At 52.4% G+C, this 23,905-nt stretch overlaps 1 protein-coding gene across 1 annotated transcript; it reads left to right on the forward strand.

Moving 5' to 3' along the window:
* Positions 1–6,963: 6,963 nt before the first annotated feature.
* Positions 6,964–22,887, forward strand: Plbd2 (phospholipase B domain containing 2). The gene is made up of 12 exons (XM_048422500.3): positions 6,964–7,259; positions 11,517–11,610; positions 14,683–14,841; positions 16,079–16,179; positions 16,360–16,574; positions 18,248–18,345; positions 20,000–20,160; positions 20,402–20,497; positions 20,620–20,691; positions 21,324–21,476; positions 22,003–22,165; positions 22,349–22,887. Exons 1-12 carry the CDS (start codon positions 6,988–6,990, stop codon positions 22,514–22,516), a joined length of 1,752 nt encoding a protein of 583 aa, XP_048278457.2. The 5' UTR covers positions 6,964–6,987; the 3' UTR covers positions 22,517–22,887.
* Positions 22,888–23,905: the final 1,018 nt, after the last annotated feature.

The following is a 23,905-nucleotide window of genomic DNA, read 5'->3' on the forward strand; positions in this document are numbered from 1 at the left end:
GATACCACGGTTCTTTATCTTGTTTTGAGCCAAGATCTCACTATGTATTTCTAGCTGCCCTGGAAACAGCCTTGTAGACCAGTCTGACCTCAAACTCACAGAGATCTGCCTCCCTCTGCCTCCCTAGTGCTGGGATTAAAGACGTGTGTCACCAAGCCCCACCGCCACTAACACAATTCTTGAGTGTATAGGACCTGCCTCGGTGTGTCACAAGTCACAAAAAGCGGGGGAGAGTGTTGAATTCCTTCCCTGGAAGGGAAAGATTTCCTGTGTGAATCAGTTAGCTATTGCTGAGTAAAAATCATCCCCAAAGTCACAGATCTAATACACCAGCACCTTGATATGTCCTAATGCCTGAGAGTCATGATTTTGGGAGAGGTTCTGGCTCAAGTCCTTCTTGAGTTCGTGTCTCCAGCCTGAGGGAGGCTGGAAGACATTTGCCTTTCTCTGTGTAGCCTCAGTGTACCAGGGTTTTCCCTCTTTGGGCCACCAACCAAAAAGAAACCAAGTTCCCACCAACCGAGTTCCCATATCATGACACAGAGACTTAGTAGTTTTGAATGCTCAACCCAACTTAGGCATGTTTCTGGATAGCTCTTTTAACTTAAATTAACCTGTTTCTCTTTATCTACCTTTTGCCTCAGGGCTTATTACCTTCCTTACTTCTGTATATTTTACTTTCACTATTTCTCCATACCGGGCGACTGGTGCCTCCCTCACTCTCCTCCTCCTTGTTCTCTTCTTCCTTCCCTTCTTTTTTATTTCTCTCTAGCCTAGATTTCTCCTATTTATTCTCTTTGCCCACCAACCCCGCCTATACTCTCTGCCTAGCAATTGGCCATTCAGTTCTTTATTGGGCCAATCAGGTGCCTTAGGCAGGCAGAAGAAACAAATGCAACCCATCTTTACATAATTAGACAAATGCAGCATAAACAAAAGTAACACACTGTTACACAGTTAAAGCAATAGTCTTCAGCATAAACAAATGTAACACCTCTTTGCCTAGTTAAAATAATATTCCACAACACCTCAGGGCGTCTCCATGAGGCCCCTCCGCAAAGCTGATCCCTGGGCTTCCCCAGAACAAGGCCATGCCAGGATAGAAGTGTGTTCATGTAGAACCTTAGGGGACCAGCAAAAGGGGAAGCTATACCACCTCTGGGAATTGGTGGTGGAATTTAACAGTGTGGAGTACTGTGCCACTTCCTACATAGCCACTGCCCCAGCCAGGTTCACGGAGGAAACAGCCCCTGACTCTCCGAGGGATGTGGAAGGGCATGAGAAAGGCAAGACTCTGATGTGACCATATTTGGAAAGTATCAGCTGCCAATGCATTTCAGTCCAGATGTGCCCAGCAAGGCACCCAAGTCCCACCGGGTGGATGATGAAGGATAATTGCCTTCAGCATCACAGGCGGACCTGTCCTGTCTTCAGTCTATTTTGAAGCTATGTCTCTCTATGTAGCCCAGCCTACCTTGGACTCCCGATTGTCCTGCCTCAACCTCCTGAGTGCTAGGATCACAGGCATGTGCCAGCATGCAGCTCCTGTCCTCAGTCTCTTAGGGATTAATCCCAAATCAACAAAAGCTGGAATGGGGCTGGGGTGTAGTTTAGTTGGCCAGCATCCATGAAGCCCTGAATTTCATCCTCAATATGACATGAAACCCATCACTGAGGAGGTGGGGGGAGAGGATGGGGAGATCTCGGTCAACCTTGGCTACAGAATAAGTTCAAGGGCAGCCTGGGCTACGTAAGACCCTATCTCAAAAAGCCCAAAACCAAACAAACAAGAAGCAAACTACAGCTATTGACCGGGACCTCCCATACTTAAGGGCCTATGTCCTGTAGCAGGGCTGCTGTCTCCATTTCACTGACTGGAAAATTTGCTGCTCAGGGAGATGAAGTGTCTGTCCCCAGGGCATGCACCGAGAAGTAGCAGAGACTGGACGGCAACCATGCCTGAAATGCCTTCCCTTCCAGGCCTAACATCCTGGTTCACACACGGGTAAGGCCAGATCTGCCCCATACTCAGCATGCCTACCAGTTTCAGAGGCCAGGCTGTGGGTGGCAGCTAGGACAGAGTGCACGAGCCTGGGACAGCACGAGCAAAGTGATGAGGGAGATCTAAAGTGGAACCAGAGATGGAACTTTCTATTCCAGTCTGAGAGGTCCTGAGAGACGAGGATTCCTAACCTCACCTGAACTAGTACCCTCTCTAATGATGCTGCCTTACTAGGGCAGAGTCACACAGAGGCTGGTTAAATCTTCCCAGTCACAGGGAGCTCATTGCCGGTCCCAGCAGCTGGAGAAGTAACAGATAGTGTCGCTGTGGGAGAAGTTTCTCATGGGCCCTTCCTGGCTGCTGCTGGCTGCTTCTCAGCTGGAAGGAAGCTTTTCCTTCGGGAAATCGAAGTGACAAGGGTTCTTGTGGCTCATAAGGGCCTTGAAAATTCATGTGTCCTTTGTCCTGCCCATGTGTGTCACTCTGAACTTTTCGAAGTAATGGCAAGAAGGTTTGGACATCTCTCTAAGAAGGATGTGGCAGTCAGCACACTTGTGCAATAACTGGAAGCAATCCAAGTGTTCAGCAGCAGGGGACTCAATAGGAATACCGTTGCACCCTGTGGTACTGCTTTGGTGCCGTTAAACCTCACAGTAGCCAGGCATGGTGGCACAAACCTCTCATTCCAGAGGCAGAGGCAGGAGGATCTCTGTGAGCTCCAGGCCTGGTTGGTCAACAGAGTGAGTGCCACACTATCCAAGGTTATATAGTGAGACCTTGTCCATTTTTCTTTTTTTAGTATGCATTGATGTTTTGCCTTCTTCTATGTCTGTATGAGGGTGTTGGATCCCCTGGAACTGGAGTTACAGACAGTTGTGAGCTGCCAAGTGGTTGCTGGGAACCGAACCCAGGTCCTCTGGAAGAACCATCTCTCCAGCATGAGGCCTTGTCTTAAACAAAAAACAGAAACACAAACGCACACATACAACAACAACAGATAACAAAAACAATCCCTGTAGTGAAAATTCTAATTGGTCTTAATAATAAAAACCCAAGCTGGGTGGTGGTGGCACACGCCTTTAATCCCAGCACTCAGAAAGCAGAGGCAGGTGGATCTATTTGAGTTTGAGGCCAACCTGGTCTACAGAGTGAGTTCCAGGACAGGCTCCAAAGCTACAGAGAAACCCTGTCTGGAAAAATCAAGATAGATAGATAGATAGATAGATAGATAGATAGATAGATAGATAGATAGATAGGTAGATAGATAGATAGATAGAAAGAAAGAATGAACCAGAGTCAGATATTAGGGGGTGAAAACTGAAAGATTTCAGAAACAGAGAAGTCAGCCACTAGTTTTTACCTCTACAAAATCCTACAGACCAAATCGGGTATCCTGTCTCTACAGGTTCTCAGACTCAATGCTCAGACTGAATGCCTTCTCTGAAATCTTAGCTCCTGTCTCCTCCTGCCTTTTATTCCTCTCTCTGCCCAGCCATATCATTTCCCAGCTCCACCTCCCCAGTGCTGGGATAAAAGATGTGAGCTACCACCACTTGGCTGTTTCTCTTTTAGACTGATTCAATCTCACGTAGCCCAGGGTGGCCTTGAACTCACAGAGATCTGTCTCCCTAGTGCTGAGATGCTGAGATTAAAGATGTGAGCCACCACTGCCTGACCTCTGGCTCACTAGCGTGGCTAGTTCCACACTCTGATCTTCAGCCAAGCCTTATTTGTTAAAGTACAAACAGAATATCACCACAAGTCCCACTTATGTAATATATCAAGCCTGGGTGTTGGGGCTCTTTTTGATGTTAGAGACTGGGCCCAAGTCCTCAGACTGCTAAACATAGGCCTAATTTCAAATGGAGACCAAAGATCTTAATTATTCTCATGCTTATTTATTATTACTACTACTATTATTATTATTAATTATTACTATTTTGGACAGGGTCTCACTATGTAGCCCTGGCTGGCCTGGAACTCACAGAGAGCCAGTATGCCTCCTCTACCTTATTTTTTTCAGAGAATCTATTATTGAATCTGGGGACACTCATTCAGCAAGGATGGCTAGCCAGTGAGTTCCAGGAACCCTCCTGTCTCTGCCTCAGGTTTGGGATTATGGTGCATGGGAGACCATGCCTAGCTTCTTACGTGAGTGTTGGGGTTTGAACTCAGGTTCTCATGGATGCATTCCTCTGTGTAGTGGCTTTAGACCAGTGGTTCTCAACCTGTGGGTCACGACCCCTGGACGGGGGTGTAGATAGACCCTTTCACATGGGTCACCTAAAACCATTGGAAAACACAGATATTTACATTATAATCTATAACAGTAGAAAAATTATAGTTATGAAATAGCAATGAAAATACTTTCATGGTTGAGAGTCACCGCAATATGAGGAACTGTATTAAAGGGTCACAGCATTAGGAAGGTTGAGAACTACTTAGACTTTTACAGCATACTTAGAAGGCACCCAGACTGCATGCACTTCAGAGTGGAACGGATGTGTGTGTGTGTGTGTGTGTGTGTGTGTGTGTGTGTGTACTGTCACAGCATTGTCCCCATTAATCATGCACCCCTACTGTTTCTGTGGTACCTCTGGTGTGCCCAGCACTGGTCCCAAATTCCGTGGGCTGTAGCTTCATCCCAGCAATCCTGTGGTTTAGGCTGTGTCTGCTAAGTTCTCTGTAGAGGTGAGTCCCAGGAGGCTCAGAATCCTGGTGTCACTGTGATCAAGGGTCTCTGGGAAGAAGGATTGGAACCCAAAGCAGGCTCCTCCCCTTCCAGCTAGGGCCAGGCAGAAACGTCTAAAGGTGGTTGTGTGTGCCCTCTGGTGGCTGCAAAGAACAGCGTCCATGCTGCTTCCACAGTGGGTTCAAATCCCTGTGCTGACATTCCTAGTTGTAACTGTTGAGTCACTTGTCTGTTAGAGCCCCAGTATCCCCAGCTGTTAGGGACCTGATGACTGAAAGTGTTCACAGTAAAGGATTAGCAAATGACAGCAGTGCTTGGAACAGATGCGAGGGGAATAATTCTCCCCAGAAGGTAAACTGTCACTAGGCCCTATCAGGTCAGCCTCTTGTGTAGTCTTGTCATGTTTTTAGGTAGGGTCTTATAACTCCCTCAAAATGTCCTTTAATTTGTATGTAGCTGAGGCTAACTTTGAACTCTCAACCCTTCTGCCTCCAACTCTAGAGTGCTAGGTTTACAAGCATGCTCTATCATGCCCAGCAAGGAGTCTTACATTTTTCTCTCCTTTAAAGGTGGGTCTTGGGCTGGAGAGACGGCTGGATAGCTCAGCGGTTAAGAGCAATGGCTGCTCTTCCAGAGGACCCAGGTTCGATTCCCAGTACCCACATAGTAGCTCACAAACCATTTGTAACTCCAGTTCCCAGAGAACTGACATTCTGGGACACCAGGCACACACCTGGTGCCCAGACAAACACGCAGGCAAACCATTCATACATATTAAAAAAAAAAAAAAAGATGGAGTCTCACTATGTATCCCTGATAGGTCTCAAACTGGTGATTCTAGTAATCCTCCTGCCTCAACCCAGTGATTGCAGGGTTTATAGGTGTGTGTCCTTCAGGAACCACCTTTCTCATCTTGTGGAACATTCTAGAAAGTTATGCATCTGCATAGGGACATATTGAGTTCTTTTTTGGTAGGGGAACAAGGTCTCACACTGCAGTCCAAGCTATTCTGGAACTCTTGGTAGTCCTCCTGCCTCAGCCCTCCCGAGTACTAGAATTATAGGTGTGAGTCACTTTCTTCAGGTGAACCCATGGAATTTATCCCTGGTTGTCCAGAGGCACAGGTGGCCAGCGGCTTGTACTGCCCATCTGGAGTGGGGACAGCTTACGTGCTCGAGCCCTTGGCTTCTGGGGTCTGGTGCTTGCTGCAGGTTGAGGGTCTAAGGGAACTACACTGCCAATTGCTACCCTCTTCTGTGTTATTTTTGAGACAGGATCTCACTTTCTATACCAGGCCGGTCTTGAAATCTTTGAGAGTACATTTGGCTTAAAAAAAAAAAAAATCATTTATTTTGAGACCGGGTGGGGGAAGGGGTGTCTCAAACTGTATCCCAAGCTAGTCAGGAATTAACTGTAGCTCAGGCTAGCTTGGGTGACACGAGACTATTTCATTCATAGACAGACAGACAGCAAAAGAAATTTGGGGCTGGGAGATGGTTTCACAGTTCTTGATGCTCTTGGCAACTTGAGCTTGGGTTTCAGCACCCACATCAGGCAGCTCACAACTGAGGAAAGCAACACTTTATTCTGGCTTCCACGGGCACCTGCACCCTTGTGTCATCTGTCCCCTTACCGCCCCCTTCATCCCTGCCCTCTAATCCCTTCCCCCCAACCGAGGCTGGAGAGGTGGCTGAGTGGTTAGAGCGCTTGCACTTGTTAATCTTACAGAGGACCTGGATTCCCAGAGTCCACCATGTGACTCCAAACGATCATAATGCCAATTCCAAGGGATCCAAAGACTTCTGACATTCGAGGTCATGGAATGCTCACATGCTGCACATACATACATTAGGCAAAACACTCATACACATAAATTAAAATAAGTAAATCTAAAAGTAGTGAAAATTGAAAGAAGAGGAAGAGGAAGAAATATAAGCTTAAAAAAATATGCGTCGGACGGTACTGATGCATTTCTTTAACCCCAGCACTCAGGAGGCAAGACAAGTGGATCTCTGTGAGTTCCAGGCCAGCCTGGTCCACAGAGTGAGCTCTAAGACAGCCAGGGCTACCCAGAGAAGCCCTGTCCCAAAACAAACAATCGAATGAACGAACAGCAATCCTGGGAAGGATGCCTAGCAGGCTTTCAGTAGCGAGCGTGGACTCTTTAAGGCGTGCCCCGCCAGGGCCCCGCCCCCTCAAGCGCACAGGCCCCGCCCACTCCGGAAGTGCGCTCGGAAACCACGCCCTAGCCACGCCCCCAAACGCCAATCACGTGGCCCGGCTGAGGTTCGCGATGGCGGCCCCCATAGACTGGAGCCCCGGCTGCCGGGCGGGCCGGGCGCTGGCTCTGGCCTCGCTGGCCGCGCTGGCTGGGCTGTTGCTGGGCGGCCCAGCGGGAGCCCTCCCCACCTCGGGGCCCGGGCAGCGCCAAAACCCCGACCCGCCCGTTTCCCGCATCCGCTCGCTGCTGCTGGACGCCGCGTCGGGTCAGCTGCGCCTGGTGGACGGCCTCCATCCCTACGCGGTGGCCTGGGCCAACCTCACCAACGCCATCCGCGAGACCGGGTAAAGGGTTGGCCGTCCCCGCCGCCACAGTGGGCCTAGCGGGTAACAGGACTCGGGGTTACAGACCTCGGGAGTCCACAGCTGGGTCAGACCCAGGGTTAATGGGTGACACATTAGCTCTCTTCCCCAACCACAGGGATCCTTCCTGAGGGACCGGGCGACCAGCTCTCTGTCTGCATGGGCAGACTGGCCTAGAACTCCCTGTGTAGACTAGGCTGGCCTGCAACTCACAGACTCCCACCTGAAGCGTGTGCCACCAAGCCAGGCTCTCCAGTGATTTTGACAGCTGACCAAGAGGCCAGGTCCTTGCTCCCCTCCAGAGTCAGGGCTCCAGGAATGAGCCTCGCTCCAGGCCGGAGGGATTGTTGAGGGTCCCTAAACACAAGCACAGACAGTATCCTTGTTGCTGCCCCTGCCCATCCGGGGACAAGTTCATGGCCTGATACTCCGGAGATAAGTGCTCATCAGGATGATCAGTGTCACACTTGGAACACAGGCTGACCCTGCGACCTCTTGTCTCTCACTAGCTCCTCTGCCAGTCTGGTCTCCCACGTCACCACTGTAAACCCAGAACTTCAAGATGGGCTCTTGTGGCGGGGTCTGCACCAGGAATAATGACTTGTGCTCAGTCAGGATAAGCTCACCTTTTCTGATGTGTGGTCTCAGTGCCAGTCAAGATTTGGGCAGAGATACACACACACATACACACACACACACACATACACACGAGATGGACAAGTCCCACCGGAAGCCAGAGCCAGCAATCAGGCTATGCTGGGGGAGCATCCAGAATCCGCATATCCCCTCACCAGGTCTCAATTTACTCATGCTCAGAAGACACAGCCTCCTGCAGCATTGGCTTCCACAGGTTTTGGGGACACAAGATGCTAAAGACACCTCCCGTGTTGGTGGTCCTTGAAAGGTTGCTGCAGAGGTAACAGCTAGGTGTGGCCAATGTAGGAAGACTTCCGGGGAGAGAAGGCTGCTGGCTCTTTGAAGGGAATCACAACTCTGGCTGACATCAGGGGTACCCGTTCTCTGCTGATTCGCGCATTTTCTGATCTGGCAGAGCCAAGAGGGCATGACGAACCCCTACTTGGATGCGGAGGCACAAGAGCGTGAGGACTGTGTGGGGAGGGGATTCTGGACTCGGGAGGACATCTGAGTGGGCTAAGAATACTTCCAGCTGTGGCACTCAGGATAGTGGGGAAGGGTCTGCAGGGAGCATCCTGACTCTGCTGCAGCTGGGGAAGTGGGTCAGTAAGGGGAGCCATTGGAGATGGCTAGAGAGAAGCCTGCTGTGTGGGGAGGCAGCTAAAAGTCCTCTCTGCTGCTGAAGGGTTGGTGATGGGAGACATTTGAGACCCCTGCCCACCTCAGCAGTGGCCTAGCTTTTTTTGTTTTTTGTTTTTGGCTAGTTCCAGGACAGTTTTCAGAGCCTGTCCTGGAACTAGCTCTTGTAGTCCAGGCTGGCCTCAAACTCACAGAGATCCTCCTCCCTCTACCTTCCAAGAACTGGGATTAAAGGCATGTGCTGCCACCACTCAGCAACGGCCTAGCTTTTAAAAACATGCTACTGCTTGCTCTTCCTCTTTTTCCTCTCTCTCTCCTTCTCGAACTGTGGGCATTGAACCCAGGTGTGCACATGCTGGCAAGCACTCTGACGGAACTGGAACTGACCCCTTCAGGCCCTTTTATTTTTAAAATTTGAAACAGATCTTGTTATGAGACTAGGGTGGGTTACATGGAAAGAGTCTGTCTTTAAAAACTCCATGAATAATTTTTAAAAGTGTGTGTGTGTATTCACATGTGTGCAGGTGTCTGCAGAAGCCAGAAAATAGGCATCAGCTCCCTTGGAACTGAAGTTATAGGTAGTTGTGAGCCACCATGTGGGTCCTCTGGAAGGGCAGCCAGTGCTCTTAACTGCTGAGCTGCACTCTAACTTCCTCCTGCTAAATCATTTGTTGTTGTTGTTGTAAGAGTGGGAAAGTTTGTGTGAGAAAGTCCAGGCTGTCCTCAAGTTTCTCATCCTCCTGCCTCAGTTATGTACCATTTTGCCCATCAGTATTTGATTTTTTTTGTGGTGAGCATTCTGGTACTTTAGAAGGATCATCCTATTGGGCTGTGGTCTATTCCCATGTCTCCCCTGGGCTGCTTCTGTTTGAGTGTTTGCCTTCGTATCTGTACACCATGTGTATTCGGTGCCTGAGGAGCCAGAAGGCATCGGATCCCCTGTAACTGGAATTACAGACAGTTGTGAGCCAGAGTGGGGACACTGGGAACCAAACCTGGTCCTCTGCAAGAGCACCAAGTGCTCCTCACTGGTGGGCTATCTTTCTAGCTCCATCTTGGGCTTTTGTTGGTGTTGTTGATGTGTGTGTGTGTGTGCGCGCGCGCACATACATGTGAAGCATAGGCCAGAGGTCTACCTCAGATGTTGGCCACCATGTCTTCTGAGACAGGATTTCCTACTGGATAGGGGCTCGTTGGTTAGGTGAAATTGCCTGACCAAAGAGCCCCAAATATTTGCCTGTGTTCTCCCCCTCTTCAGTGCTGGAATTACAAACACATCACTGATTGAACTGTCTTTCCAACACACACCCCTCTTTCAATCTTTCCTCCCTCCTTCCCTCCTTCTCTCCTCCCCTCCCTTCCTCCCTCCCTCCCTCCCTTCCTTTAGAAAGGGTCTCATGTAGCTCAGGCTGTTCTAGATGACTTTGAACTTGTTATCCTCCTGGATATATCCACCTCCTGGATTATAGTCATGTGACCAGATGCTCAGTCTACGAAGGGTTGGGGGCAGAACCCAGGGCTTGGTGCATGCTAGATGAGCACTCTACCAATTGAGCTACACCCCCAACTCAATGGAGTTCTTTTAAAAATATATTTATTAATATTTATTTATTTGTTTATTTATGTGTGCATGCCTGTGTGAGTATATGTACTGTGTGCATGCAGGTGTCTGCAGAGGCCTGAGGAGGGGGTTCTGTCTCCTGGAGCTAGACTCCCAGGCTCTTGTGATCCTGCCTAATGTGGGTTTGGGGAGCTGATCTTGGGTTCCCTGCAAATGTTCATAATTGCTGAGCGATCTCTTCAGCCTCTGGGAGAAATATTTTAATAATTCTATTAAGAAAATGAGAACAAGGGTTGAGGTGATAATTTATAGCACTCCCATCTGGGGAAGTGGAGCTTTGTGGAAATCCAGGTCTCTGTCAGTAAGTAAGGATGGTAGCCTGACTCGACAGAAGTCTTGTTCCGCGCTCGGTGGCCACTGACCCTGCAAGTATATCAGTTAGCACTGGGCAACAGTGCTCCATAACAAATGGTCCAGAGGACTGCTGGCCCTCATGGAGCTAAGTTGCTGGGGCCCTTGTATGTACTGCAGGCCTCAGGTCTGCAGACCTGCTGTGTTCTGGGCACCTTCCATTCCTGGGACCTGTGGACTGGCTGCGATGTCCTTCCATGACTGCGGCAGAGGCACAGGAGGGCAGTGGGGAGTCAGAGGTCTCTTGATCTCCTTAACAGCGCTATGTCAGTTCTTCTCTTGTCCCACTAGGCAGAGCAAGCCACATGTGTGATCCAGCACAGGTGGATGTGTGGGCGGAGCATGTGGCTGTGGGTGGAGACATTGCAAAGCCTCACTGTAAAGAGCGAGGACACAGGGCATGGATCATGTGATGGCAAACTCTGGACTCAGTCCTCTCCTCTTCCATGTGATGGGTCCACTAGCAGTGCCTGCCTGGAAGGACTGTGTAGTTGCCACTGGACAAACTGGGTGGGGTTGCTAGATGGTGACAGCATGACTGGGGACATCAACTGGCATAGGTGGGCAGAGGAGGCAGGTTTAGTCTCTGGAATCCATGCTATGACCCAGTACTTCCTGTCTCAGGGATCTGGCCCAGTGGGTGTACGGGTGGAGGCAGACAGACCAACATCTGTGTGGGCCGCAGCTACTCACTAGGCCGTTTCATGGTCTAAAGCTAGAGACTGGGCAGGCATGATGTCACACCTGTGATCTCAGCACTTAGGAAGCTGAGGCAGGAGGATTGGCGTTCCAGGCCAGTCTGGGCTACATAGTGAGACCCTGTCTGAAAAACGGAGCTGGAGCCCTTGTCCAGCACATAAGGTCTTGGATTCCATCTGTGGAATGAGGAATGGAAAGCCAGATCCCAGAGTGCCTGCAGCCATGTGTCTAGCTGTGAAGGCTGGCTTTGCAGGGCCCTGCTGTTGACTGAATGTCCTCCCTCTCCCCTCCAGGTGGGCCTATCTGGACCTGGGCACAAACGGAAGCTACAATGACAGCCTGCAGGCCTATGCAGCTGGTGTGGTGGAAGCCTCTGTGTCCGAGGAGGTAAGGCCTCGTGGGGAGCCTGGGGTCCTAGCTGCCTGCCCCCAGTCAAACCACGACATCCTCAGGGCCTTCAGTGGGGTTGATGCTTGTGCTGAATGGGTCCCTGCCTCCTGTCCTCTGTGTAGGCTAGGAGAAAAAGTTTGTGCTTCAAAACAGCACATGAAGCTGAACAGGGTGGAACACACTTGTTCCTGCATGAGTTGGGAGGCTGAGGCAGGAGGATTGATGAGTTTGGGGGTAGCCTGGGCTAGAGACAAAGTATCGGCTCTCCTGGAGCTGGAGTTACAGTGGTGTAGAGAACTGAACTCTGGCCCTCTGCAAGAGAAACAAGCGCTATGGAGCCATCTCTCTAGCCCCCCTTTAAGGTTTTTAGAGACAGGCTCTTACTGTGTGGTCTAGACTGACTTCTAACTTGAGAGATCCTCCTGCCTCAGCCTCCTGAGTGCAGGGATTACAGGGTGTGCCCCTCCCCTTTCTGATACTGGAGATGGAACCAGGAAGCCTAGGACCTCATGCATGTTGAGAAAGCCTCTCCTGCTGATCTCAGGGTTCTTTGCACTCTTTGGTTAGAGACAGTCTTACACTATTGCCTATTCTAACTGTGATCTCCCTCTGTAGTCCAGGCTGGCCTTGAACTCGTGACACTCCTGCTTCAGCTCCTGAGCACTGATACAGATGGCTTGGCCTGGCTCTTCCTTTTGTTAAACTAGCTTTCCTGTCTGCGTCAAGCCCCCAGACAGCATAGTATCTTGCTTACCTGGTCTGGAACTGTAGGGATGGCAGTCACTGTCAGGGGCCCCAGCCATCAGAAGCTGTGGGTAACCGCTCTTCCCACACTGGGTGGGTGGTAAGTGGGCACCCACTTTGGGAAATTACTGGGCATCAATTTATAGAGTAAAATCCACTCGGGGTCCACTGGCCACTATTTGAGTATGTATCCAGTTGGTGACCCAGGGACATGGAAGGGGTGTTGAGGGCTGACGGCCCTGTCCTGGTGGAGCTTGGTGGAGCAGTGACAGTGAGGGACCGTGGATAATGTGAGCTGTGCTTTGTGGGGTCAGGGGGTCACAGAAGCAGCCTCTGTGGGGTTCTTCATAAGTTTAATGTCCATCCAGGCTTCCCAGGAGCCTTTGCCTCTTGGAAAATGGTGAGATGCAATTCCTTCTCCCAAGGGACGCACAGCCTGCTGGGGACACTGAGAAAAGGCCATGGTGGCTCTTGTGCCAGGACCCTGAGGGATATGCTTGTGTCTTCTCACTGGGTCTCAGCTCCTGAGGATGGCCTGGGTGTCTCCACTGGGGAGAGGTGATGAGACTTGGGTCCTGACATGTGCTTCCTTAAAGTGAAATAGCCATTCAAGCTGAGAAGCAACATTCGAACCCAGCTCTTTCTGGCCCAGATCTCTGTCTAGTTCCCAGCTGAGCCCAGTCTGACCCTCAGGTAGAGCAGCCAATGAGCAGTACTCTGGAGTCTCTGGAAGGTAGAAGGAGACAGGGAGCATTAGTTGGGCCTGGGGCTAAGCAGGATATGGCGTGTCACCACGTGTTTGGGGGGGGCTCGTGGTGGAGAGGCTTTCTAGTAGGGTGGTGTGTGGTTGGAAGTTATCTTCAGCAGTTGTCTGGAGAGTGTGGGACTTTGGGACTTTGCTAAAGCACATCTTGACATTGACTCATTGTTTTGGTGTTTGGGGACACCGGTACTTGCCTGCCCATGCGTCAGTTTCCCCAGCTGTAGAGTGGATATATTGGTTTTACTTCACTGTGATGAAATACCCAAGGCCATGAGCTCAGAAAGGCAAGGGTTTATTTTGTTTGCTTTGGGTCTCTGTGGACAGCAGTGGCAGGGACATATACATAGCAGGGCAAGATGTTCCCAGAAAGAAGAGAGCAGGGTCCCAGAGTCCCCTTCCAGGACAAGCCTCAAACCTTAGGCTCTCCTCCAAGCAGTACGACCCAATGTACCAGACAGCCTCTGGATGGCCGGCCCAAGCTGGACCACGGTGTGGGGATGACAACCACGGTGCCTAGCTCAGAGCACTGGAGGCTTCATCATGTCCACCTGTTTGAGGCCGCTCACTAGCATGAGCCATAGACCAGCAGGCCTCCTCCCAGGGAGCATTGGCTGTATGCCCTGGTTATTCTGGGCTGGGTCAGGCTGACCTTGGTGGGTTCACTGGTCTTGCTGTAGTTGGCTAGCAGGGAACTGGAATAGCTGGGTGGCCTGGGATAACTTCATTCACATGTCCAGGGGTTGTTGATGTCCATCAGCTGGGGAACAGGTAGGCTGGCTGCAGTCTCTTCCAGCCGGCAAGCCCAAGCTGATGCACACCGCACCTGGGCAGTGCCGACAGCCTGGCACACCTTTCCGGCCCAGTGAGTCAGCAGGGGGGACTTGTCTTGTTCCCTCTGTCCTCCGTGCTTGGAACAGAGCAGGGAGCTGTTCAGAACACACTTGTCAAGCCAGGAGTAGTGGTACATGCTCACAGTGCCTGGAGTACTCCTAACAGGCCAGAGATGAAGAGTGTGAACCTGTCTAAAAATCCAAACAATGGCTGGGAATGTGGCTGCACTAGTAGACAGCTTGCCTAGCATGCACAGACTCCAGGTTCCATCTCCAGCATTGTATATCCAGCCTTGGAACTGTACACCTATAATTCCAGCACTTGACAGGTAGAGGCAGGAAGATCAGGTGTTCAAGGCCAGCCTCATCTACATTAGACCCTACCTCCAAACAACCCAAGCAAAACCAAACCTGAGGGCTAGGCTGTTGTTCGGTGGCCTTGCAAAACATTTGCTTGACCTGCACGATGCCCTGGGTCTAATCTCCAGTGCTGCAAACCCAACAGAAACGACCCAAGACCCTGTATTTGATAGTGGAGCGCATTGTTCAACCCAGGTCCCAGCAACAGAGGAGGTGCAGTCTAGTGTGGGCCTCCCACATCTCAGGCTCCAGAGCAGGGCGATCCAAGAGGCTTTGGGCTTTGAAGGGGGCTGAGAGTCGCTGCACTCTAGTGGGCGAGTCCTAGGGTCCTGCACAAAGAGAGCAGCAGCTGCCCTGCCCCCCTCCCCGCAGCTCATCTATATGCATTGGATGAACACGGTGGTCAACTACTGTGGCCCCTTCGAGTACGAAGTCGGCTACTGTGAGAAGCTCAAGAGTTTCTTGGAGACTAACCTGGAGTGGATGCAGAGGGAGATGGAGCTTAGCCAGAACTCTCCATACTGGCACCAGGTGGGCTGGGCCGCCCTGCTTGAGGGGAGGTGGCTCTTTGGGTGTCCTGTGCAGTCCTGTGCAGTCCCTGGCTAGCCCTGAGTGAGCTAGAAGTCCTTTCTGCTTTAATATCTGTCAGCATCTGCTGCCCTCCTCTCCCATCTGTCTGACTGATGCACCTCCAGCTGCCCAGCCCTTTCTGCCTTCCTTCTGTCAAAGAACCTAGATGTAGCTAAGTGGTGGCTCGTGGCTCTCGCTGTCAGGGAGGTGGTGGAAGGCTGGATAAAGCAAACACCATTTCAGAAAGGAAGGGAGGAGAAAGGAAAGTGTGCAGAGTAACCAGGCTTTGCGTTCCTTCTAGGGCTGAGCTCTGACTGACTGGGTGATGCTAAGGGCCAGGTTCTGGGTGGCTAGCTCCATGTGACTTCTCTGCAGACCCGAGGGTTTAGCTGCATAGCGCAGGCAGTAGCCTCTGTGGAGGACCCTGCCACCTGTTTGCACATCCTCCAGGGCTGACACTTCCTACCCATAGTTCTCCTTGACAACCCATTTACGACCCTTGCTGCTTCAGGCTCTCTTCCTCCATATACCACTCATCCCTCCTTCCGTAGGTCTGCTTCCTCACCATCCACCCTCCAGATCACCCAGTGCCCCTCTGTCCCATCCATCTACCTATCCATGCATCTGCTTACTAAGGTATCCATTCTCCCAGGTTGTACATCTGCTTAGACACCCACACATGTACATACCGACCCATTTACCCTCCACGTCATCCATCCACCTTCCTATTGATCCATCTACCCATCCCCCGCTGTCCATCCATTCCTATTCTGTATGGCCATCTATCTTGCCTATACTTAAGTTCCTGGTACTTGCCCAGCACCAGCCAAGACCCAGTGAGGTGTGCAGTAATGCCTCTAGTTACAGGTGCTGAGGCAGAACTGACAGTGGGCAAAGGCAACCTTAGGGCGGGTGCCAGGGTCAGCCACACAGCCAGCATCCAAGACTAGGGAGATGTTTGGCAGGGCATCTGGCCAAACTAGAAGGACTTGTGGAGGAGGTGGCTTTTGATCTGAATTCTTAAGTGAGGGGGACGTGGGGTCAGCATGAAGATACTTCATACAGTTGAGTTATTGAAAGCAGGAGAGGGCTCAGGGCTGGCAGGAGCCTGTGGAGCACCCCTGGACCAGGTCAGAGCCCCTGCAGTGGTGTAGGAGGGGTGAACCGGGGGCCTCATCCTCCCCTGTCCCTCCCCTAGGTGCGGCTGACCCTCCTGCAGCTGAAAGGCCTGGAGGACAGCTACGAAGGCCGTTTGTCCTTCCCAACTGGGAGGTTCACCATCAAACCCTTGGGGTTCCTGTAAGTGCCCCCCCCCAGCCTGCGCAGGGTGGGTAAGGAGCCATGAACCTCATAGTCATCCTAGTTCCATGCCAGCTCTGCCATTTCCTGCTCCCAGAACGCAGTGGGTCTGCTGACCCCTGGAGCCTCATGTGCCGTGGGTGCAGAGTGGCTGCTGACCCTCCCGTCCTGCCTCCTCAGCCTGCTGCAGATTGCCGGAGACCTGGAAGACCTGGAGCCAGCACTGAATAAGACCAGCACTGATCCTTCCCTGGGCTCTGGCTCCTGCTCTGCTCTCATCAAGCTGCTGCCGGGTGCACGTGACCTCCTGGTGGCACACAACACATGGAACTCCTACCAGAACATGCTACGTATCATCAAGAAGTACCGGCTGCAGTTCCGGGAGGGGCCGCAAGGTGGGAGGAAGGAGCAGCCCTGCAGGAGGGTGGTACACAGGGGCAGGAATTCTTTTTTATTTTTATTTTTTTAAGATGTATTTATTTTATGTATGTGAGTACTCTGTCTTCATATGCATCTTTATGCCAGAAGGGGCATTAGATCCCACTGTTGATGGTTGTGAGCCACCATGTGGTTGCTGGGAATCAAACTCAGGTCCTTTGGAAGAGCAGCCAGTTCTCTTAAACTGCTGAGACATCTCTCCAGCTCCATTCTAGGAATTTTTATTTGGCAAGATCTGTCAGTGGGCTCCCAAGGTTACTAACCATCTACCCTCTGCCTGCGCCTTATCCTTCTACCTTCTCCTGGCTCTATCTGGGGTATTGAACCCTAGGCCTTGTTGCTGAGAAGGTGCTTACCATTTGGCTCCTTGTTCCAGCGGGCCCTGAACTCACTCTAGTATGTGCCCACCATAGACAGTCACCCAGGGAGGCAGACAAACAATGGCAATGGGGAGAAACCAGCTGCACACAGTGGGGTAACACTGAGATAGCAGTCCTCCTGCCTCAGCCTCCCATGTTCTGGGACAACAGGCACTCACCACCATGTTTTCTGATGTTTTATAATGCTTTTAAAAACCTGCTTAAGGTGCCAGGTCGTGGTGGGCATGCTTTCATTCCAGCACTCGGTAGGCAGAGGCAGGTGGATCTCTGAGTTTGAGGCCAGTCTGGACTGCAAGAGCGAGTTCCAGGACAGCAGGACAGGCTCCAAAACTACAGGGAAACCCTGTCTCGAAAAACCAAGCCAAACCAAAACAAAAAAGCTGCTTAATGGCTGGGGATCGATCTCCATGCAGAACAAGTCCCCTGAAACAGTATCACCAGTATGTGGGAACTGTGTGCAGGGGAAATGGTGCAAATGTGACATCCTCGGCCCTCGGGAGGTTTTCCCTGTGGATTGGTTGTTTATTTGTAGCTGTTCCAGGGTCCCTTTTGATTTTTCATTGTTTTATTCCTCATTTGGTCGCAGTGGTATACGATCACAGATCTCGTGGGTCCAGAGTAGACACCCACCCACTCTGAGCTCCTCACTTGCAGAACCTCCTGATGAATTTAGATCCATCCACATTTTAAGATGAATGTATTTACTCCATTTAAAAACGGATTCACCAGTGTTTAAGGGAAATCTGTTTCCGGCTACAGGAGGAGCAGCTGCAGAACATCTTGCTGCTCATCGTATTCCAAGTGTGTTGTGGAAGCAGTAGAGACAGCCAGTGGGGCTCTTCCCCTTCTGCTGCTGCTCCTTCCACCTTCCTTCCTTCCCCTCCTCCCTTCCTCTGCCTCCTCCCTTCCTCTTCTTCATCCTTTTCCTTATTGTCCTTATCTTCTTCCTCGCCCCCCTTCCTTTTTAATTAGAGTTTCATCATATAACTCTGACTGACCTGGAACTCACTGTGTAGTCCAAGGAGCTTTGAACTTGGAGCAGTCCTCCTGCCTCAGCCTCCTGGTGTTGGCGTTCCAGGCATGTGCCACCCACATACTTGATATGAAGGGCCTCATTTGCTATAACAAATGACTGACAGAATGAGAGAGGCCCCCTGAGGACTACTTGTTTCTCACTTGAGGCTCTAGTCTTGTGGGATGGGGGATGGGGTCCCCACAAGGCCTGCCTGACCAGCTCACCCCCCCCCCAGAGGAGTACCCCCTGATTGCTGGCAACAACGTGGTCTTCTCGTCTTACCCGGGCACCATCTTCTCCGGTGATGACTTCTACATCCTGGGCAGTGGGCTGGTAAGTGCCGAGTCACATGCTCCCTGGGGACACAGCACACAGGCTCTGGGGGTACAGTGAAGGAGGAGGTGTGCAGAGCCTCTGAGCTGCTGCTCTTGGGGACTTTTGCAAGGCCCTTGAGTGCAATGACCTTGGTTTGTTTTTGTGTTCAGCATAAACACCTCCTTTCTGCCAGTGACCTTGCTCTCCACTGCCTTCCCCTCTCCCCACCCCCTAACCTGGCCACTTTCTGAGAGCTGCTGTTTACAGTGCCTTGCTTCCTCTGCTCTCTGGCTGGCATCCAGGTGCCTTTAGAAATCTGTTCCTGGCGCCCGAGATCACAGACTGATGCTGCCAGGAGACGGACTTTGATGCAGAAAGCGCTTCGGTGCAGCGGATGCAAGGGGCACTAGCAGGCGTGGTGGGGTTCATGTCTCTTTGTCTTTGCTGTTGCTTTTTCCTAGTGTGGGAGAGACTTGTGGGGGGTGGCGGGGATGGGAGACACAGGAGCCTCAGGCCAGCAAGCTTCCCTTGCCTGTCCCCAGAGGATCCTCTGTGTGTGTGTGTGTGTGTGTGTGTGTGTGTGTGTGTGAGAGAGAGAGAGAGAGAGAGAGAGAGAGAGAGAGAGAGAGACTGTCTGCACATGTGTGGCCGAGGCAGCAAAATCACCAAGAGTTTGGAGTCAGCTTGGCTACAGCGTGACACTGCAGATGCCCCCCAAATAAACAGAACTAAAGGTCCTGTCCTATGTGGGTCCTGCCATTTGTTGGCTCTTTTTAGCCTCCTCGTATAAAGACTCAGGCCAGCATCCTTAGGGGCACAGGGGACTAAACTCTGACTTCAGGCTGGGGGGCCAGTCGCCAACCATGACCAGCTGGTGGGCTTGTCTTTTAGTTTCTCTGGGTCTTGCATACTTGTCTTCCAAGGAGGAGGGTGGCAAGAGCTGACTGAGACTCAACTGTCACGATTCTCCCACAGCAGGGCCACCCACCAGCTGTTTGAAAGTCAGGTTTCACAGGCTCCGCTTGACTGTTCCAAGTTCTGTTGTTTGGTCTAAGACAGGGTTTTACTCTGAGGCCCTGGCTCACCTGGAGCTCGCCATAGACCAGGCTCACCTTGAACTTGTGGCAATCTTCCTGCCTCTGGCTCCTGAGTACTGGGTTATAGGCGTGTGCCACAACACCTGGCTAGTTCTGCATTGGTTTTAATAACATAACAGTGTATGTTAAAGAGAAGAGGGCATGTTTATGTAGACACATGAGGGCCCCAGGGGGCCGTGAGGTGACAGGTTTCATATGCAGCGGCGGCTGCCTTGTGACACCAGACAGAGCGAGGTGGGCTGGGTTCTTGGCAAAGTCTCTGGCGGCAGCGGTGTCAGGTGAATAGCCTCAAACCACCAGCTCTGCCTGTTGAGCTGAGTGAAGGACTGGAATGAAATATTTCACCCTCTGACAAGGGAGGCACCCAGGAGTGGCATTCTGGGCTCCCTCTGGTCCCCAAAACTGAGCTGGGTACAAAATCCTGAGTCTCCCCCAAACCAAGTACTTTTCCAAGGAATCCAAGAGGGGTGTTCACTAAAGCAAGTTAGGGTTGTAAGGAAAGCACAAACATGGACTTCTGAGCCAGGACAGGATGGGGCTGCCATGTGGATCTGCAGCCCACCTGTCTCTCACAGGTCACCCTGGAGACCACCATCGGCAACAAGAACTCAGCCCTGTGGAAGTACGTGCAACCCCAGGGCTGCGTACTGGAGTGGATTCGAAACATCGTGGCCAATCGCCTGGCCCTGGATGGGGCCACCTGGGCAGAAGTCTTCAAGCGGTTCAACAGTGGCACGTGCGTGCGTTCCTGGCCCCGTAGCCCTACTTGGGGACCCTTTACCACTCAGAACAGAGGGGACCATCGGGGCTCTGGGGCCTTCTGCCCAGCCCCTTCTTGCAAATGCTTACTGGAGCAACCCAAGCCCTTTCTTTGTTTTCTGATTGGGTAAACTGAGGCTCAAGAATGAAAGAATTTCCTTTTACCCTCTCCTGTAAGCGTTTCAGACTTAAAGCCGTTCCTTCCTTGTGCCTGGCAGGTATAATAACCAGTGGATGATTGTGGACTACAAGGCGTTCATCCCCGACGGGCCCAGCCCTGGAAACAGGGTGCTTACTATCCTAGAACAGATCCCGTGAGTCCTGGGGGCAGAGGGTGCAGGCGGGAGGCTCAGGACACAGCACAGCTCCTGCCCGGGGCCCTCGGAGCTTGTCCCCTCACTTGCTTTGTCTCTCTCTCTCTCTCTCTGGGTCTCAGGGGCATGGTGGTGGTGGCCGACAAGACTGCGGAGCTCTACAAGACGACCTACTGGGCTAGCTACAACATCCCGTATGTCCTTCCTTTTTCTACCCCCACCCCCATCTGTCCTCCCTGAGGCAGGCTCCTTCCCCAGGTGGCATTTTGAACATGTAGGGCAATGAGAACTGCCCCAGCCCCTCTCCTGCTGTTAAAGTTCTACCTCATATGTGACCTCCAGTTCTGGTACTGCTGCAGGGTGTCTTTGGATGGACACACCTTGGTACTGGATATTGCCACACATTCAGCTGAACCCACCCCATCTCCTGAGAGATGGAGATGCCCATTCCGTACCCAGGGAAGCTGGAGCATGGCTGGGGCAGCCTGAGTCCCTAAATGCAGTCTTAGCTGGGTTCCTCCGAGCTGCCTTACAGCCTGTGCTTTCTCAGGGTGTAAGGACCTGCCATTGAGTCCTTGTGACCATGATACCTGAGTGTAGGAGCCTGTTCTCATTCTCGTTCCATAGATGTGGAAACTGAGGCAGGGATCCTGGCTCATCCATAGCTCCTTGGTCAGAGAATTCTGAAATAGACCCCAGAGCCCAGGTTTATCCCCTACAGTACAAGAGGGCCTTGTTGCGACCTGATGTGGCCCTGACAGCAGCGGCACTGTGACAGTCAGTCATGGCCAGTGGGAGTCGTGGGTGACCACCCTTGTCCCAGCAGGTTCTTTGAGACTGTGTTCAACGCTAGTGGGCTGCAGGCCTTGGTGGCACAGTATGGAGACTGGTTCTCCTACACTCAGAACCCTCGAGCCCAGATCTTCCGGAGGGACCAGTCATCGGTGAAGGACATGGACTCCATGGTCCGGCTCATGAGGTGGGTCAGCATACTCCTGGCTTGGTGCGGAGAGTCTCGTGTGTGTCTGTGACAGTACTGTTGAACCTTGCCACCAGCCTTAGTCTGCAGGTGGCGACCCTGCTCCCCACCGTCCTTGGGGAACCCCTTTCTTCTGGGAGGTGGAGATGCCTGCCCAGGACCCAGACTGGAGCTGAAGTGTGGTGAGGCAGCCTGAGCCCCCACACATGCTGTTGAGGAATAGACCAGGTGTCTGGCCTGCTTGGTGGAGGGGCCTGGAGAACCTCCCCCAAGAAGAGCCAAGTGACGAGCCTGGAGGTGTGAGGGTAGGCCACAACTGGGACTGGGGTCACCCTGTGGAGGGATAAGAGTGGGCCGTATCTAGGACTGGGGTGACCCTGTGGAGGGGTAAGAGTGAGCCATATCCAGCTGTGCCTGAGTCATGGCTGATGCTGGGAGAAGCCTAGGAAGTTCAGGAAGGAGTCTTGGCCACCCTGTGCCATGAGGAGTTTGGCTTTCCTCGAGCATCCCTTCCATCTGCACACAGGTACAATGACTTCCTTCACGACCCTCTGTCACTGTGTGAAGCCTGCACCCCGAAACCCAATGCGGAGAACGCCATCTCTGCCCGCTCTGATCTCAACCCTGCCAATGGCTCCTACCCGTTTCAGGCCCTGCGCCAACGGGCCCATGGTGGCATCGATGTAAAGGTTTGCCACCCAAGCCAGCTGCCACATGGCCTGGGGAAGGGCAGGTGGGGCAGATGTAGGATCGGGTCAGACGGGTCAAGGTTAAGGGACACCTGCTTGGGGTCAGCCTTAGAATGGTGCTCTGAGAGTTGGGCCCCCCAGACTGAGCCCCATAAACTCAGTGGCCTGCTCTCTGACCTCCAGGTGACCGGCTTTTCCCTGGCTAAGCACATGAGCATGCTGGCGGCCAGTGGCCCCACGTGGGACCAGTTACCCCCTTTCCAATGGAGTCGATCACCGTTCCACAACGTGCTGCACATGGGCCAGCCCGATCTCTGGACATTCTCACCCATCCAGGTCCCATGGGACTGAAGATCTGCCTGTACCCAGTTGCCTTCATTCTGTGTGGCTGCCCACCCTTTGGGGCTCTGGTCTGGATGGTCTTCTCTGCAGGGACACAGACTCAGTGGGCTCAGAGCTGATTCTCCGCCCCCCACTGCTCTTGCTCTGTGCCTGTCACCAGTGGGCTGGGGCTTATGCTTGGCTGTGGGCCTGGTGGGATCCTGGGTGTCGTTCTCCTACTGCTGGCCCCTCAGTGCCCGTGTGGACTCTGACAGAGCTCATCGTTGCCGTCACTGCTAGCCTGCGGGCCCATCACCTCAGGGAACAGTCCGTGTGCCCTCTGGGCAGCTTTCCTGAGGTAGAAGCTTGAAAACAAAAACCAAAGTTTCTGGCTGCTGGTAGCTGGAGGGTCTTGTGTTCTTTCTGCAGGAGGGGTACACCATCACCCTGTTCTCCTGCCCCACCCCCAGCCCAAGTGTGCCTCTGGCCTCCTGGTAGGTGTCCTCTGTTCCATGGGAGCCAAGCATGGGCTGTACTCGCACTGAGTAGGAGGGGTCATGGCCATGCTGTGTCTTGTGAGGCAGCAGTGAAGGTCAGGGCCCTGTACCACGCCCTGCCCATTGTTCTCGCCGTCCATCTGTCCTTTCACTCCTCTGCCAACCCGCTTACCACTGTCTGTCTGCATAGCCAGCCGCCTGCCCCATCCGTCCACCCACTCACCCGTTCGCTCTCCCATCTGTCCAGCCCTCCCAGCACCCATCCTCACCTACTCACCCAGCCAGAACCGCACACCCTTTCCTTTCGCTTCTGAGACAGCCCTTGCTCTGTAGCTCAGGCTGGTCTTGACTTTGTGACCACTGTGCCTTCCCCTCGCGTGCTGGATTTACATGTGTGGGCCACCATGCCTGTTGTCTGCTTTTCATCTGTCAGCGAACAGTCTGTCTCTGTTCGCTTGTCTGTTCCTCCCTGTGTGTCCATTTATCCCTGTCAGTCCCTCTGTCCATCAACCCTTTCTCTCAGTATCCATCTCATGTGCTGTATTCTGGGTCCTACTCCGGCCTGCCCTGCTGACCACCAAGATCCTAAGTCCTGTTGTGAGGTCCAGAGACCCACAAGAAACCAAGTCCTCCCTGTTTGGTCTCACAGGCTGAGAACTCACAACCTGTGAACCAGAGGTCTGTGCTCTAGTCCTCTTCCTGCCTAATCTGTTGGTGGGGTCCTGGGAGATGTGAGCTGCACTCCCTGGAATACAGGCTTTACCCTTACTCACAGTAGATCTCACTGAGCCCTCAGTACTTGGACTGTGTTAGGAAAGTGAGGGAGTGTCCCTTTGTGATATGCACAAAAGCTAACTGCACTGACATAGACCAGCGTCCTAGAGCCCTGCCATGCTGGGGTGGGCAGTGGAGCGAAAGACCT

Source organism: Myodes glareolus, chromosome 2, assembly GCF_982192425.1.
Source record: "Myodes glareolus chromosome 2, mMyoGla1.1, whole genome shotgun sequence".
In the NCBI taxonomy this organism is placed as follows: domain Eukaryota; kingdom Metazoa; phylum Chordata; class Mammalia; order Rodentia; family Cricetidae; genus Myodes; species Myodes glareolus.